The sequence below is a fragment of the Chelonoidis abingdonii genome, unplaced genomic scaffold (assembly GCF_003597395.2).
Source record: "Chelonoidis abingdonii isolate Lonesome George unplaced genomic scaffold, CheloAbing_2.0 scaffold0003, whole genome shotgun sequence".
Lineage (NCBI taxonomy): Eukaryota > Metazoa > Chordata > Testudines > Testudinidae > Chelonoidis > Chelonoidis abingdonii.
Window position 1 is genome coordinate 116,118 of NW_027424264.1, and position 18,373 is coordinate 134,490.

Consider the following 18,373-nt stretch of genomic DNA (forward strand, 5'->3'; position numbering starts at 1 on the left):
CGATGCAGTCTCAAATCCAAAAAGAGCTCCAGCATGGACCGTACGGGAGATACTAGATCTGATCGCTGTATGGGGAGACAAATCTGTTGTATCAGAGCTCCGTTACAGAACACGAAATGCCAAAGCGTTTGAAAAAAAAATCTCCAGGATACACAGCGCTGCGTGACAAGCGTAACGGGAAAGCCAGAGACTCAAATGGACGCTCAATGGATGGAGGGTACTGAGGACTCCAGCTATCCCACAGTCCACAGCAGTCTCTGAAAAGTATTTGCATTCTTGGCTGAGCTCCCAATGTCTGTAGGTTCAAACACAGTGTCTGGCGTGGTTCAGGGAACAGCTCCTCAGTTTCTTCCCCCCCCCACCCACCACGTGAAAGAAAAGGGAAAGAAATCATTTCTTGACTTACTTTCAATGTCACCCTATGTGTACTGAATGCTGCTGGTAGACGCGATGCTGCAGCAGTGAAGAGCAGTATCCGCTCTCTCCCTCTCCCCCTCCCGGTGGTAGACGGTGCAATAGGACTAGTAACCGTCCTCATGAATATCTAACATGTTGACATCGAGGGCCAACATTGCTGGTTACTATTCCCAGTAGATAGGACAGAACGGCTAATAACCAGCTTCATCATAGCAACTGGGGGCTTCACCCCTCCCTTTCCTGTGTAAAGAAAAGTTCTGTACTGCCTGGACTGTCATAGCAGCAGCATGCTGGGCTCCTCTCCCCCACACCGCTTAATGTCCTGCCTGGACTATCATCGCGCCGGGAGGCTGCCTCCCCCTCATTTTATGTCACTAATCACTCAGTGTTTCTTATTCCTGCATTCTTTATTACTTCATGACACAAATGGGCAGGACACTGCCACGGTATCCCAGGAAGGTTGGGGGAGAGGGAAGCAACGGGTGGGTTGTTGCAGGGCACCCCCTGTGAATACTGACACGGAGCAGCTGTGCTCTGATACACTGGTCCTCTAATACACTTGCCCCTTATTCTAGGCAGGACTGACTCTATTTTTTAGAAACCATAAGGGAGGGATTGACTCAGTCCCAAGGGAGTCAATCCCAATTTTGCTTTTGCGTTGCGCCCCCGGCCGATTTCAGCCAGGGGCACTCATGATAGCAGCGGACAGTACAGAGGGAGGAGAGATAACCGTCATCTCATTGCCAGTTTCTCCGGCAGTAGACGGTACAGAACGACCGGTAACCATCTCTGCTATCATTGCAAAAGCAAGTGAATGCTGCTGGTGTAGCGCTGGAGTATCGCCTCTCTGTCCGCGGCATCCAGTACACATACGGTGCCGGAAAAAAAAAAAAAAAGCTGAACGGGCTCCATGGTTGCCGTGCTATGGCGTCTGCCAGGGCAATCCAGGAAAAAAGAAAAAACGGCGCGAAAGGATTGTCAGCTGATGTTTTCCCAGAGGAAGGAATGACTGACGACATTTACCCAGAACCACCTGCGACAATAATGATTCAACCCAGAATTCCAAGGGGCGGGGAAGACTGCGGGAACTATGGGATAGCTATGGAAGAGCTACCCACAATGCAACGCTTCAGAAATCGACGTTAGCCTCGGACCATGGACGCACAACGCCGAATTACTGTGCCCAGTGTGGCCGCGTGAAATCGAATTTATAATATCAGTTTTATAAAACCGATTTTAGCTAATTCGATATTATCCCGTAGTGTAGACGTGGCCTGGGCAACAAAATGGTAAATTCAAACAAAATTCAATGTTGATAAATGCAAAATAATGCACATTGGAAAACATAATCCCAACTATACATATAAAATTATGGGGTCTAAATTAGCTGTTACCACTCAAGAGATCTTGGAGTCATTCTGGATAGTTCTCCGAAAGCATTCACTTAATGTGCAGCAGCAGTCAAAAAACCTAACTTAAGGTTGGGAATCATTCAGAAAAGGATAGATAGTAAGACAGAAAATATCATATTGCCTTTATATAAACCCCTGGTACGCCCCCACATTGGAACATGATATGGAGCATGATATGCTGCCATCACTGAAAAATTAATTTTAAGGGAACTTGTGTCTCAAGAAGTCTGGACTCTCACTATGTGTCCTCAGAGGTCTGGGACTGGCAATGAGACAGGAATCATGTTTCTGTGTGCTTCCCATGGAAAAAAATCCTCTCTCTCTGGCTGCAGAGGATATTCTAGACAACATTTTCCATCTCTGCAAAATCATCTCCCAGGCCCTCCTGAGAAAGGTTCGTCTCCACAATCAGATGATCTATGCCAAGAAGCGTACAGACTTTGGACCTGAGTAAAGTACATGACCCTGATATTGAGACAGAAAATCTGGAAGTGGCATAAGTGGCTTTGCTGCCAGATCCTTGAGTTCAGAAAAACAAAACTGAGACCCAAATTCCTGGCAACATTTGGGACATGTACTGTATGATTTTCTGACCACATTTGGGAAACCCCGGGTAATAGAGGACACTAAGTTCATATTTACTCCAGTTCAGTAGAAAGCCACATGTCATGAAGCCAGAACTCAGCCCTGCTCTGGAGCAAAACTGAAAGCACTTGGGCCTAGATTTTTACAGGTAGCAAGGCATTGCTGCGCTCAGCATTGCAATGCCTAATTTATGAGCCTACACTTCACTTTCAAAAGTAATTTAGGCACTCAGGGGCCTAAATCCCATTAACTGACAATAGAATTTTGCTTTGTAAGTGCCTAATTCCCTTCTGAAAGTGAAATGTAGAGCAGCAACGCCTAAACATCTTTAAAAAAAAGTCTGGACCTTGGTGTTGCTGCACCCTTCTATATCTCAGTCATCATTTTTCAGTGACTCAGGTCTACAATCTAGGTAAAAACAATGAGGAGTCCTTGTGGCACCTTAGAGACTAACTAATTTATTTGGGCATAAGCTTTCGTGGGCTAAAACCTACTTCATCAGATGCATGGAGTGAAAAGTAATACAGTAAGCAGTATATATATTACAGCATATGAAAGAATGGGAGTTGTCTTACCAAGTGTGTGGGGAGGGGAGTCAGTGCTAATGAGCTCAATTCAATTAAGGTGGAAGTGGTTTTCATCCAGACCGCATTACATGAGCCACTGTCTACAGCCAAGCTCTAAGATACAACTGCATTTGCTCCAGTCCCTCAGACAGAGACAAACACCGACAGGATCTCTATCAAGCATTCTTAAAACTACAATATCCACTTGGTGAAGCGAAGAAACAGATTGACAGAGCCAGAAGAGTACCCAGAAGTCACCTACTAAAGAACAGGCTCAACAAAGAAAGTAACAGATCGCCACTAGCCATCATTGACAGCCCCCAATTAAAACCTCTCCAGTGCATCATCAAGGATCTACAACCTATCCCGAAGGACAATCCCTCACTCTCACAGATCTTGGGAGACAGGCCAGTCCTCACTTACAGACAGCCCCCAACCTGAAGCAACCACACAACAAAAACACTAACCCAGGAACCAATCCCTGCAACAAACCTCGTTACCAACTCTGTCCGCATATCTATTCAAGGGACACCATCATAGAACCTAACCACATCAGCACGTCTACCAATGTGATATATGCCATCATGTGCCAACAATGCCCCTCTGCCACGTACATTGGTCAAACCAGACAGCTCTACACAAAAGAATAAATGGACATAAATCAGAGATCAAGAATTGTAACATTCAAAAACCAGTCAGAGAGCACTTCAATCTCCCTTGACACTCAATAACAGACTTAAAAGTGGCAATTCTTCAACAACTAAAATTCAAAAACAGACTTCAATGAAAAACTGCAGAACTGGAATTAATTTGCAAACTGGACACCATCAAATTAGGCCTGAATAAAGACTGGCAGTGGATGGGTCACTACAAAAAGTAATTTTCCCTCTGCTGATACTCACACCTTCTTGTCAATTGTTGAGAATAGGCCACTTCCACCTTAACTGAATTGGCCTCGTTAGCACTGGCCCCCCACTTGGTAAGGCAACTCCGATCTTTTCATGTGCTGTAATATATATACTGCTTACTGTATTTTTCACTCCATGCATCTGATGAAGTGGGTTTTAGCCCACAAAAGCTTATCCCCAAATAAATTTGTTAGTCTCTAAGGTGCCACAAGGATTCCTCGTTGTTTTTGCTGATACAGACTAACACAGCTACCACTATGATCTACGTGTTATCTTTGATTCTATCCTCTCTTCAGACCTACACCTCCATTTCTAATTCTTGCTGTTTCTTCCTACTCAACCTCTATAAAAATCAGATCTTTCCTCTCAGTCCACACAGACAAAACTCATCTCTAGCTTAACCATTTCAGCTTCCTGTTTCTGGCCTTGATGAACTCAATCTTGTCCCCGGCAGGTGTATTAAACACACTGCTGCTACAAGATCATCATATTTTCTTAATGCACTGATTACATCATCCTTCTCTTTGCATCCATCCACTAGCTCCCTGTCCTCCATCCCAAAACTAAGTTTCTTGTCTTTACCTTTAAAGGCTCTTTACACCTTAGATATGCCCTGCCTATCAACTCTAATATATTACCATCCACTCACTAGGACGGATCTGTTTAAATTTTGTTGGTACTTCTTAGTTATTTTCTTAAAGAAAGGCTGATTCTCACTGGTTGGGGACATTTAAAACATGTTGATTTGCAACTAAATATAGCCTTTACACCAAATTTGATGCTTCTTTTTGCTAACCAGGAGAATATATTATATCTATACACATTTAAGGAATTATATTGTTTAATCACTTGATGATTACCTGTTCTGTTCATTCCCTCTGAGGCACCTGGCATTGGTCACTGTCAGAAGACAGAATACTGGGCTAAATGGATCTTTGGTCTGATCCAGAATGGCTGTTCGTATGTTCTTAATTTACATTTTTCCAGATTCTTAATTTATGTATTTTTCATTATGTTAGAAAATGGAGAATGATGCATTTCTTATTTACTAAATGATTAAATTTTGCACTTGTGATTTGTGTCAAACTCTATTTGGAAAGAAATTCAAATTCAATTCAAAATGAAAAATCACAGCAGTTAAAAAAAAATAAATTAAACTATCCTACATGTGCTGGATATATAAGAGGAAAATATTATCAAAAATGTATTAAAGTATGTTTTGTATTTAAAACTAATTGATTAAACAAAGAGAATGATACGTAGTTAATAAATGGAGCTCATTGTTTCTGGTTACTATGTCCTTCAAGATTTTAGAACTAATAGATCTCATCCTCTCACACCTAGTTTTCATTCAGAGATTAGAAGAGAGAAACAAGCTTTCCTGCTTTTTCAACTCCCAATTGGTTTCTTAACTTTGAATGAACTAGTTGAATAAACTGAAATGAAGAAAACATTATTGCTGCACCTGCAGAAGAGGTAACTGCTGTCAAAAGCTGATTTAGCACTTCAACAAACGCTAGTTCCAGGTGCTTAGCCAGTGACTTTCACCAGTTAGGCGGTTTGACTTACTTTAAAACTTTGCAGCAAACATGTATGTACTGTTTAATATTTTTCTATTTACGTGATTTAATTGATTATAAGAAAGTCAGGCCTTAACATAAATCGACAATTTCAAACATAATTTTAAATATTTTTTAATAACCCTGTATTTTATTTAAAATAGAAAATCTGATTTTTTTTTATTTACGAAATACATATAATTTGTATCCACCCTGCCACACACACCTCCATTTTATCTACTATGCCAGCTTTTACACCCATTAGTACAATTTGCCCTCAAGCACCTCTGGTGCTTTCTCCCATTCCACATCTTATATAAGGGAGAAGCACCACATAAAAATCCATAAAGCTACCACATTATCCTCCTGAAAATCTTTTCAGAAGTGATGTCTACAAAACACCCAACAACAGTTGGACAGCTAGCATTCTGGGCAACTGCTTATTGCTCTAAATATGATCATTTCAACACTACCTTGTCTCTCTCTACCCCATTTGTCGTTGTATCCACCTGTTGTCACTTCTCATATGCTAAGATTGTCAACTCTTTAGGGCAGGGACTCTCTTTCATATTACATGTTACAGCCTAGTAAAATGGGGCCTTGATGGTTTCCTCTAGGCACTCCCACACTACCACTATCCTCATTGAGGAGGAGGCAGAAAATTTCACCACCTCAGAAGAGCAATTTGGCCACTGAGTCTTTCAACGTACATTCATCTCCCAACTCCTTATACATCCCCACAAATCCATATAACACACATTCCCCTCATTGCCTCCAGCTACTCCAACCTCAACCCAGCTCCTAACAACATCCCCACTCTCCTACCCCTACATCCTTCCCAGTCATCAACTTATCCCAATAGTTTTTTCTCTTCAAAACCTCATATTATCCCCATTTCCCTCCACCATCCAAAATGCCCATTCCAAGAGACAGCAGCTCCCACGATGCCATCATTTCCTGATCCTGGCTCTCCCTGAGACCTGAATCTTGCTCTGTGACACTGCCTCTATAGCTGCTCTCCTCTTACAGCGGTTTTTCCCTCTCTCATACTCCCCAGTCTGAATCAGTCCCAAAGTAACATACTGGAGTGGCAGGTTTCTTCTCTCCCATTCCTCCCACTTCCAACTCATCCCCATTCACATACTCCTTCCTCTTTTTGAACAACACTCCACGCAACTCTTTTCTCCTCTCCCTTTCCAAGTATCTGTCATCAACTTCCCATCTATCCCCTCACACTTGGTCCTTATACAACTTTCAATCATCAATATTAAGGATTTTTGTTCTCAGACCACTCCTCCGTATCCTCTTTTTCCTTCTCCTCCACTGATATGATCATTGTTAACTCCCTCCACCCTGCATTCCCCACCACCTTTGATTCCTCTTCTCCCCTCTCACACTGCAAGGTTCACCCTGCCAACCCCTACCTCTGGCACCCCCCCTTATACACACACATACACACACACACACTCTCTCTCTCTCTCTCTGCTCCTGTTTATAAACTCATGGGAGTTTATTGTTAAAGTCCCATGCCTATGCTGACTCCTCCACTACAAATTCATTTTTATTTACCTTTCCCTTCTTTCTGAATAAGCAGCAACATTATTCCTCCACTCTCAATTATTTCCACACTCACAGTACCAGCTGCCTATTTACTATTTTTCACTTTCTCTAAAAACCCTCTCCCCTCCTGCCAGGATCTTGCGAACTTCTTCAATAAAATAAATCTCAAGAACTTGATGTGACCTCTACCCTCTCTCCCTTACCTCTCTCTTCCTCCATTACCTGCTCACACACCTCCTCCTCTGTCACAAAGGCAAACTGCTTCCTTGCTTTCATCCTCTACACCTTCCATTCAATCTATTAATCCTATCTCCTCCCATTTCTTGACCTCCACAACTCACCCCAGCCGTCATTCATCTCCTCCACAACGCAAGCATATATTAGGTTATGTTCTTTGCAAGGTAGGTTGCATTATTTGGCCTCTTTGTGCAAATGAACTGTGACAGTCTTTATTTAATTACATATCACATACTATGTTTTCAACAGGACTCCTGCCTCATTCAGCGCACAGGACAGACTATGAATGAGACAGCACTTTGGTTAATGAGACTATTGTCTACAGGAACGATACTTCATCAGCAGAAGACAAGAGAAGATGTGACAGGAACAAAGCAGGGGCCTACAGGAAAACAAAGGAGGCTCTTGTAGTTAATACAGTAATAATAATAAATAATAATAGGAGATATACCAATCTTCTAGAACTGGAAGGGACCTTGAAAGGTTGAGTCCAGCCCCCTGCCTTCACTAGCAGGACCAAGTACTGATTTTTGCCCCAGATCCCTAAGTGGCCCCCTCAAGAATTGAACTCATAACCCTGGGTTTAGCAGGCCAATGCTCAAACCACTGAGCTATCCCTCCCCCAATTTAGCCACAGATTTACTATATGATGTTAGGAGTCACTTAAACCAAAAGGTGGCCAACTAGTTGTATGTTCTCCATTTTCTAGGTGCATAATTTGAAACACTTTAGGCCTGAGTTTCAGAAGTGCTGAGCATTCGTAACTCCAGCTAAAGCTGGAGGAAGATGCAGGTGCTCAGTATCAAACCATAGGGCATCTCAAGTTGGAAATCCAATGAATGAAGCATTTAGGAGTCACTTTTGTGAATTTGGCTTAAATATCTCTGTGCTTCAGTTCTCCATCCATAAAACTAGAATAATAATGCTTCTCTACACACACTAGAGAGGTTTTGTGAAGTAAATTCTTTAATGTCTGAGAGACACTCAGGTACCACAGGGATGATCACAATATAAAACATCACAAGGAAATGGAATATACTTCCTTCATTATGAGGTTTGATATGCCGAAAATAAGGCATAGCACCACATAGTGAATAAGGAGGGTAAAAAAAATACTGAACTGCTGTCTCACTCATGAAGCGCCATCTATCCTGCACACTGAACAAGGCAGGAATCCTATTGAAAAAACAGTATGTGATAGATAATTGAAACAGTATGTGATCATACAGAGATGCAAGGAATTCTGTGGTAAGGTGGGAATTAAAGGTCATGTTAACGGACTATGAAATTATTCAATAAGCTTTAATGTTACAGAAATAATTCTGGGAACAATTCAGCAGCAGAGCAGTGAACCTGAAGCTTTAGGCAGGAAACAAGGAATAACACAAGGGATGGATTGCAGAAGGTAATAGTTGCCATTAAAGGCTCTTAAATCCTGCAGGAGCAGAGCTCCATCTGTACAGAGCTCAGAAGGCTTGGCTTGCAATCATCACTTCCTATAAGAATCCTACTGTTTATCCCAAGCCAGTGCATCATCGCCTTCCTCTCGTCCCCTAGTATTTCAAAAGCTGGTTCAGTCACAAATGACACTCATCCTCCTTGTTATCCTGAATCACAAAGCATCACCCTTTGGCTGCCACCTAATCTCACCTTTAAAAGGCAGCAACAGAGACCACCGACATCTCACTTACTGGGGGAGGGGAAAAGGGACAACAACAAAAAAAATAAAAAATCCCAAATAAACAATGTACAGAGGAGGCAAAATATCACGAACACAAGATGAGGAGCTGAAAGATAGCATCAAGATGACCATTTTGTGAATTTAAGCAGCACAAGCAGATCTACACAGCATCAAGGCAAAAAGGTAAAATATTCAGCCTTGTACACTCAAGTGCATTACATGCTGAGTCCTTCATACGTGGACTCGTTACTGTTGCTCTAAAAATGTTAATTTTAATTTCCCATTGTTTTTACATTTGCAATCTTAACATTGCATTAATATAGGTTTTTACATTTACAGTAATAATGTCAGAAAGTTAATTATACATTTGATTGCAAAGTTAATTGTATTTGGAGACAGAAAAGTTTAATGTCTGCAGACTGGAATGTTATAGGACAATGGTCTCCTGATAATGAGGACTGAAAGTTAAAAATAAAAAGATACCTTATATCATATACTGGTGGTCTAAGGTCATGAGGCCCATGAGCAAAGGCACAGTGGAGTCCATTCTTCACACAGTGGCCCCGAGCATCTGTTTCATGAATACATGTTCCAGTCTTGTAATATCTGAGATGATATTTTCTTTCTGTATCCCCTGTTGTTCGATGCAGATAAGGACAACTACATAATAGAAGGAAACAATTATGGAGCACCACTGCGCAGTGCTTAGAGGATTGTGTTTAAACTTCTAACCAAACATTTTGCTGTCCCTTTCCTTCTTATAACTTACTGGTAACATTTTGGGAATGCAATTCAGACCAGAGAGAAGTTATCTCACCTCCTGCCTTGTAACTCTGGGTGCCTTAAACGCTCTGCTGCGATGGCTCAAAGCCCAGACACCAGCAGCCAGTAGACAAGCATTTAGTTCCCTGAGCATATGCATACTATGCAGTCTTGGGTCAGTTCTCTGACCTCAATAGCTCCACACTGGTCTCCACCAGCCTTAGTTACTACTTGCAGAGTGACTCCCAACACACACTCAGTCCTGAACTTCTTCAAAACCTTCTGCTCTGAAGTGTCCATCCTTTGCCTGGAACACTCAGAGAAATAAGATTTGTTGCTCCCTTAAAGAGACAAAAGTATAACTTATTACTTTAATTAGAGTTAGAGTTAATTACTTCAATTCAGAAACAGCACCAAGATGGTTTAGATCAGTGTTTCTCAACCTTTTTGTGCTGGCAACTCCTTTTGAACTTAAAAAATTGTGGCCCACCTACTAAAAAGGCTGGCATTAGGGGGTGCCAAACAGGACAACTGCCTAGGGCTCCACAAGCTAAGGGCAGGTGTTCACTACCCGCCGGATTGGCGGGTAGTGATTGATCTATCGGTGATCCATTTATCATGTCTCATCTAGAGAGGGATAAATCGATCCCCAAACGCACTCCCTGTCAACTCCGAAACTCCAGCTCGTGAGAGGCGGAAGCAGAGTCGACAGGGGAGAGGTAGCGGTCGATTCGCTGCCATCCTCACGGCCAGGTAAATCGACCTAAGATACGCTGATGTCAACTATGCTCCCAGCACCAACAGCAAATGCCTCTACAACTTGAGATAAAAGGAGCAGTTCACAGCTGTTAGTAAAAAGCGGGCTCTTATCCTCACTTAATATTACATACGCTAAGCGAGAGCATTAAAATCAAATTATTCATACAAAGAAGGAGCTACAATTGCTGATCTTCCATTCCAAGTTTCCTGAACTATGTACAAAAATATCTACTTCATTAGAAAAGTGTAATGCTTTGCTTAAACGTAAGCCAATATGACATAGCTTTAAACAAGACCTGATTTTATATGGCAGATATTAAACCATTAGACAACACTAATAAAAATGTTTGCCTGCTTACATTACAATGACAATGGTTATTATGAGACTGTTCAGGGTGAATGCTCCTCAGAAAAAAGGAGCTGATAAAAAAACCAAAGCTGCTTTATATGCAACATTTCTACATTATCAACCAAGCAGAAAAATAATATGAAATTATACTAAATGTTAACTTTTAATAATAATGAAGTAATGAAAGCACTGTACTCTGTATCATAAGTTTTACTGGAGTTGACAGGTGTTTTTTTAAACTTAAAAGCAATTGTTTTCAGCATTCTGATCATACACAAGGCAATTTAGACATTACGCTTTCCATACGACTTTACACATACTGTGAAACACGGACATGACCACTAACACTTAGTACACTGTAGGGGACTACGGAAGACTGTGTCACGGCCTAGCTAGGGTGTCTCCACTTTCTCGGCGGCCTTGTGAAGAGCCCCTGCTTGCTAAGTGGCCGGTCATTGTAGGACACAGCATGCCAGTTATAACTTGCTTTTAACTGGTTGAAACCAGTTTGTATGGCCTTAGGCCAAAGGGCGGACATAGCCTGTGGGAAGTCCCTTTTTGCATATGTATGAGTTGCTTTTGTATTGTGTATATATAGCTGTATGCTCCCGGTCCGCCTTTGGACTCCGACCCAGGCCGAGCTGAGCTTCGGTGCTGGGTTCCCCACCTAAGTGACAGCAACGCCCAGGGTCCCCGTTGCGGATGTGTCACTTTACCTTCATTAAAGCCAAATAACTCACTGTGTGTGTGGGCCTCGTCCTTGCAGAGCACTCAGGCACGTAACATACACTAACTACTACAGAAAGGAATGTGTCACCTCTAAGTTTTCATATTCTAATAACTCACACAATATTATAACAAACATTTAAAGAAGAATTTTTCCTCTGAGCTGAAAATAAGTAAAAGAAATTCCAGTCTAAATGGCAATTTAAATTTAAAAAAAAGTGTTTGAAGACAACAGCTTATAAAGTATTCATTTTCAACTGTAACTACAGCATTACTAGCCTTCTGCTTCAAGAAGAGTTTACAACTGCTCAAAGCAAATATCAATTTAAACATGTTACAAAACAGTTCACATTTTAGGAAGAAGTCTAAAGCAATGAGATGGTGCTTCTGTTGAGCTCTGCAGTCAGGAATACTATTGTTCTATATACATGTTCACAGAGATGTTAATACTGTACTAAATGGGAAGATTCAAAATTACCCATTTCACGTGTACTACTATTCTTAAATTTTTCCACATAATTTCTCAAGCAGTCAATAACATGGCAGTTTGTTGCAAATTAAAATGTGCTTGTGTATGCTTAAATTGTTCTGATGCTTATTTTTGCACTCTGATAACTCAAAACATGTTAGACTTTGATTAAGGTGCAACTTTAATGTGTCTTAAGAAATCTGATATAGAAAGAACAGTAGGCACCTAGTGAGTGTCATGTGAACTATCATCTACCTTTCCACTAAGTCTATTAAAAAGTGAAAAGTTTCTGATATAAACATGAATACAGCTGCAGCTCTAAATAAAAAAATCTGTCAGTTATTGTATTAGACATTTAAATGTGCGTTTGCTTGATTACATACAATACAGATATAAAAAAACTCTTTAAATCTTCTAGTGGACATTGAAAGAATAGACGAATTTTATTAAAAATTATTTTCCACAGACGATGCCGAAAACTAGGCACCTACATTCATACCATGCCTAAATATAGATTTTACATGTCTAAAATTAGGCATCTACATTTGAAAAAAAAGTGTTGACTTAACTGTGTAAGTTACAGATATATGCACATTTCAATACTGCATTGAAATACTGAGGTCCTTATTATATTCATTTTGATGTACAATCAACTTGGTTTCTCTATTTTAAAAGGAGAAAATTAAATGCAAAATTTTACATTAGACATTGTTGCAATATTAAACTTATAAAAACTCAGAAAATTCAACCCTATAAGATAAGAATGGCCATACCATTTCAGACCAATGGTCCAACTAGCCCAGTATCCCGTCTCTCACAGTAGCCAGTGCCAGATGCTTCAGAGGGAATGAGTAGAACAAGGCAATTTTGAGTGATCCATCCTTTGTCATCCAATCCCATCTTATGGCAGTTGGAAGTTTAGGGAAACCCAGAAGATGGGGCTGCATCCCTGGCCACCTGGGCTAATAGCCATTGATGGACCTATCCTCCATGAACTTATATAAATCTTTTTTGAAGCCAGATATACTTTTTCGCTTCACAACATCCCATGGCAATTACAGCTGTGACAGCAATCACAACATGATTACGACACATATAAATATGTAAAAAATTTATGCCACCCATATTACAATTTATATTGGGTATAATCATTAATCATTTAGATATGCAAAAGTTATTTTGCTTCTCATGGATCTTCCAATAGCCCCAATTAACAACTTCTACTGTAAGCTGCTACTATTAAAGAAGTTATTCAAAATCTCTTACAGTAATTACCTAACTTTGTATTTAATAACATCATAAATGATATAGGTATTTCACAGGAAACACACAGAACATATGACCATGGCCCAAATTGTTTACAATCCAACATGCAGAGCCTATATATAGGATTTGTGACCCTGGCCCAAAGAGCTGACGACGAAAATGTTCATCCTACAATTTTAAATGTCCCGAGGACGCAGTCCTGTAATCAGATATTGCAGATGGACTCTTGTGGAGCCCCATTAAAGTCAATGATGGTCTTAAATCTTTAAACACTTAAATCTGATTGTAGACATGCACCTAATTTTAAGACTACTCATACACACAGGATCTGACGAACGTGATTAGTGAAAATAAAACTCTCATCAGGAAGTGAAGGACATGGATTAAAAGATATACAATTACAAGGTTTGCTTAAACTAAGCAATGTTACATCCTGATTGTTCAATTTTGTTTTAAATTGTGAGAAAACTTTTTCTATGTTTACTGAAAGTATCCAAACACAAGCACTACTTAGATCACTGCATATGAAAAAGGGACACAGCAGCTAACTAATATCAAAAGCTGTTTTTGTTAAAAATCAAGTCAGAGATTATACTCCGCACATAAAAAACAGCCATTAAATCAAAACTTTAAAAAAAAAAAAAGTGAGCAGCACATTTTCATAAATATAATATAAATTGAACACAAATTATGTAGGATCTTACAAATTACATCAATGACAGCGGATATTTTGAACTTATTTTCAATATACACTAGTTCAGGGGTAGGCAACCTATGGCACATGTGCAGAAGACGGCACACAAGCTGATTTTCAGTGGCACTCACACTGCCTGGGTCCTGGCCACCGGTCCGGGGGGCTCTGCATTTTAATTTAATTTTAAATGAAGCTTCTTAAACATTTTTAAAACCTTATTTACTTTACATACAACAACAGTTTGGTTATATATTATAGACTTATAGAAAGAGACCCTCTAAAAATATTAAAATATATTACTGGCACACGAAACCTTAAATTAGAGTGAATAAATGAAGACTTGGCACAACACTTCTGAAAGGTTGCTGACTCCTGCACTAGTTGTCCATTTCTCCCAAAAACCTTCATTTTTTTTATACAGTCCTTCACACATGAAACATTCTCCCTAAACAGATCGAAAAAGCGACTATACAGTCCTTCAAAACCTCTCTCAAGATCCATTTCTACCATGACATTTACAGTACACCACTCAGTGATAAAATCTTGGCAGGTGGACAGCAGGAGTTACTGATACTGGCTGGGATTTTCTGAAGAGGCCATTGAAGTTAGGCACATAAACCCCATGGAAAGTCAACTGCCATTTCCAGTTTATTTTTTTAATTTATTTTGATTGAAGACCTGCTAATTGTTGCATATGTGATATATATATATAACTACATGTTCCAGTCATTATTACTCTTGTTCTCCTTTGCCCATCCTCTGCAGTCATCTATTACGTCTTGCCTTAATATAGGGCTAATCCCGAAAACACAAGTATATGAGTAACTTAAATGCACATTAATTTGCAGGATCAGCCACTTAGACTGCAACATGGGTCTGTAGAGCACCTAGCACAACGGGGCCATAATCTTGATTGGAACTTCTTGATAGTAGTGTAATGCATGTAATAGTACAATTTAATAGCTATAGGTGACAACTAACAATTCATTAGATAGGTAAATGAAGTTTTTATTATGGACTGATTGATACACCCCTTCAATTGAATATAAAACTTACTTTTAAGCAAAGGAAAATCAAGAACCAGTTAAAAAGGAGAAAAAGCACACACTGAAATGACTAAATACACCTCTACCCCGATATAACGCGACCTGATATAACACAAATTCGGATATAACGCGGTAAAGCAGCGCTCCAGGGGGGCGGGGCTGCATGCTCTGGCAGATCAAAGCAAGTTTGATATCACGCGGTTTCACCTATAACACAGTAAGATTTTTTGGCTCCCAAGGACAGCATTATATTGGGGTAGAGGTATAGTTAAAAATCTAAAATAGTGTGAACATACTATTGGCAGAAACCATCACACCAAACATTGTACAAAGACAACCAAACTTTACAAAATTAAAACTTATTAATGAATGTATATATAATTTAGAAACTTCGATACACAAATCTCCACAGACATGATTTTATCAAGAATTGGATCCCAGAAAAAAGCCATCACCATTCAGAATTAATATTCATGTTATTTCTATCAGAAAATTTAATAATTATAAGCATGTTTCTTATACATTTTACATCTCAAAATTCATATTCCTAAACTTTGCGACACAGGAGGGAAAGATATTACCTGCTGCATTGAAAACACACCTATAATATTTACAGTACATAAATAACTACAGCCAGAAAAGTAATTGAACTAAACATTAACAGAAAAGCAACTTCTTACATATTAGATGTGCTTTAAAATAATCATTACACAGATACAGTCTTTAGGTCCTAATCCTTCATTAGGATTTGCTAGCACTGATTCCTATACCCCAAGTAGGGACACTGCACAACTGCAGAAGTCTGCACTAGATGGCCCTAAACAGTATATATTTATAAAAGAGCATAATTATAAAAGAACAGTAGCAATGTTATGATGGGGGTTTATTATAGACTACCAAAAGAAGAAGAGGAAGTGGGTGAATCATTCTACAAGTAGGTAACAATTTTAACTAACCACAGATGAGCTAGTAATTAACTTCCCTGATATCTGTTGGAAGACTATTACAGGAAAACATAATATGTCCTGCGAATTCTTAGCATATGTAGGGGACTGAGGAAACAAGTAGGGGTCATCCATTTTGGATCTGGTTTTGACCAACACAGATAAATTAGTTGCGAACGTGAACGTGGTCAGGAACTTGGGAGGAAGTGATCATGATCTGATAGAATTCAAGATCCTATGAAAAGGAGGATATGAGAACAGCAAAACAAGAACAATGGACTTCAGAAAGGTGGATTTCAACCAACTCAGAGAAATAGTATGCAAGGTCCCATGGAAAGACTAATTAGGCAAAAAAGTAGTTGAAGGGGGCTGACAGTTCCTAAAAGATGTAATACTAGAGGCTCAATATCAAACTATTCCAATGCAGACGGAAGATAAGAAGAGCCACAGGAGGTCAATGTGACTGCAGAAGGAGCTATTTAGCTATCTAAAAACCAGAAGGAAAACATGCAGGAAATAGGAAGGGCATGTCACCAAGGAAGAAGATAATGGGAATATCATGAGCGTTTAGGGATAAAATCAGGAAAACCAAGGCAAAGAGTTACAGCTGGCGAGGAATGTTAGAGACAACAACAAGGGGTTCTTCAAATATGTCAGACAAAAAAGAAAGATCAATGGAAGTGTGGGTTCACTGCTCAGTGGAGAAGGTGAGCTGGTAATGGAAGATGATAGGAAGGCACAGCTGCTCAGTGCCTACTTTGATTCAGTCTTCTCACAAAAAACAACTAGCCAAGTTACCACAGACAATAAAGTGAAAGGGAAGAAGATAGGGATAAATAAAGAACACGTCAGAGTTCTTCTGACTAATTTGAATGAATTCAAATCAGTGAGGTCTGATGCTATTCACCCCAAAGTACTGAAAGAATTAGCTGAAAGAAATCTCAGTGCCACTGGCAATAATATTTGCTAACTCGTGGATGACAGGAGAGGTCCTAGAAGACAGAAGGGCTAACATAATGCTCCTTTTTAAAAAAAGAGGGAAAAGGAGGAGCTGGGGAACTATAGACCAATCAGCCTGACTTTGATACCTGGGAAGCTACCAGATCAATGGATAAAACATTCAATTTGCAAATACCTGGAGGATGAAGGGGTGATCAGTAGCAACCAGCATGGATTTACCAAGAACAAATCATGTCAAACCAGCTTAACTTCCTTCCTGACAAAGTAACTGGTTTGGTGGATAGGGGGAATGCAGTGGACATAATATACCTGGACTTCGGCAAAACTTCTGACACAGTCCCACATGACAGTCTCATAAGTAAGCTACAAAATACAGGCTTGGTGGAACTACCATTAAGTGGATACATAAATGGTTAAACAACCACAAACAAAGTGTAACTATTAATGGAATTATGTCAGATTGGCAGAAGGTCTCAAGTGGAGTTCCACAGAGATCTGTTCTGGGTCTGGTGTTGTTGAACATCTCTATTAATGACCCAGATGTAGAAAAAGAGAGTATACTGATCAAATCTGAAGACGACACAGAGCTGGAAGGGAAGGTTGCCAACACTTTGGAGGATAGAGCTAAAATTCAGAGGATTCTTGATAAATTGGGGAACTGGGCTATAGACAACAAAATGAAATTCAGTAAAGACAAATGTAAGGTGCTACACTTAGGGAAGAAAAATCAAATGCACAAATACAGAATGGGGAATAACTAGCTTGGCAGCAACACTGCTGAGAAGGATCTGGGAGTTGTGGTGGATCACAACCTCAACATGAGTTAGCAAAGCAATGCTATTGCAAAAAAAGCAAATACAATGTTAAGTTGCATTAACAAATGCATAGCTTGCAAGTCATGCCAGATGATAATAGTGCCCTACTCAGTGCTAGTTAGGCCTTAGCTGAAATACTGTGTCCAGTTTTGCTCACCAATGTATAGAAAGAATGTAGAGAAATTGGAAAGGATCCAAAGACAAGTGACAAAGATGATCAAAGGAATGGAATGCAGCCATATGAGCAAAGGCTGAAGGAACTGGATATGTTTAGTTTGAAAAAGAGGAGATTAAGGGGGACATGATAGTAGTCTTCAAATACTTGAAAGGATGCTATTAAAAAAAATGGAGAAAAGTTGTTCTCTTGCACCATCGAGGGCAGGACGAGGGGCGATCAGTTCAAACTACAACATAGCAGATTTAGATTAAATCTTGGGGGATAAACTGTAAGAACAGTATGACAATGAAACAGATTGCCTAGGGATGTTGTGTAAGTTCCTTCACTGGAGGCTTTCAAAAGGAGGCTGGATAGTCCTCTGTCTTGGGCCTGGTCTACACTACGCGTTTAAATCGATTTAAAGAGCGTTAAATCGATTTAACGCTGTACCCGTCCACACTACAACGCCCTTTATATCGATATAAAGGGCTCTTTAAATCG

The 18,373-nt window shown here is 39.9% G+C and overlaps 1 protein-coding gene across 7 annotated transcripts in view; it reads right to left on the reverse strand.

Annotated features, from left to right (window-relative positions):
- UNKL (unk like zinc finger) overlaps window positions 1-18,373 on the reverse strand; it is a 131,262-nt gene that overhangs the window by 107,664 nt on the left and 5,225 nt on the right. For all 7 annotated transcript variants that reach the window (XR_004374905.2, XR_004374904.2, XM_075061297.1 and 4 more), the window contains exon 3: window positions 9,409-9,585. Coding sequence is in view for 4 of the 7 variants with exons in the window: in XM_032789481.2 (XP_032645372.1) it covers window positions 9,409-9,585 (177 nt within the window). In the remaining 3 variants the exon portion in view is untranslated. The remainder of the gene's footprint in view (window positions 1-9,408; window positions 9,586-18,373) is intronic.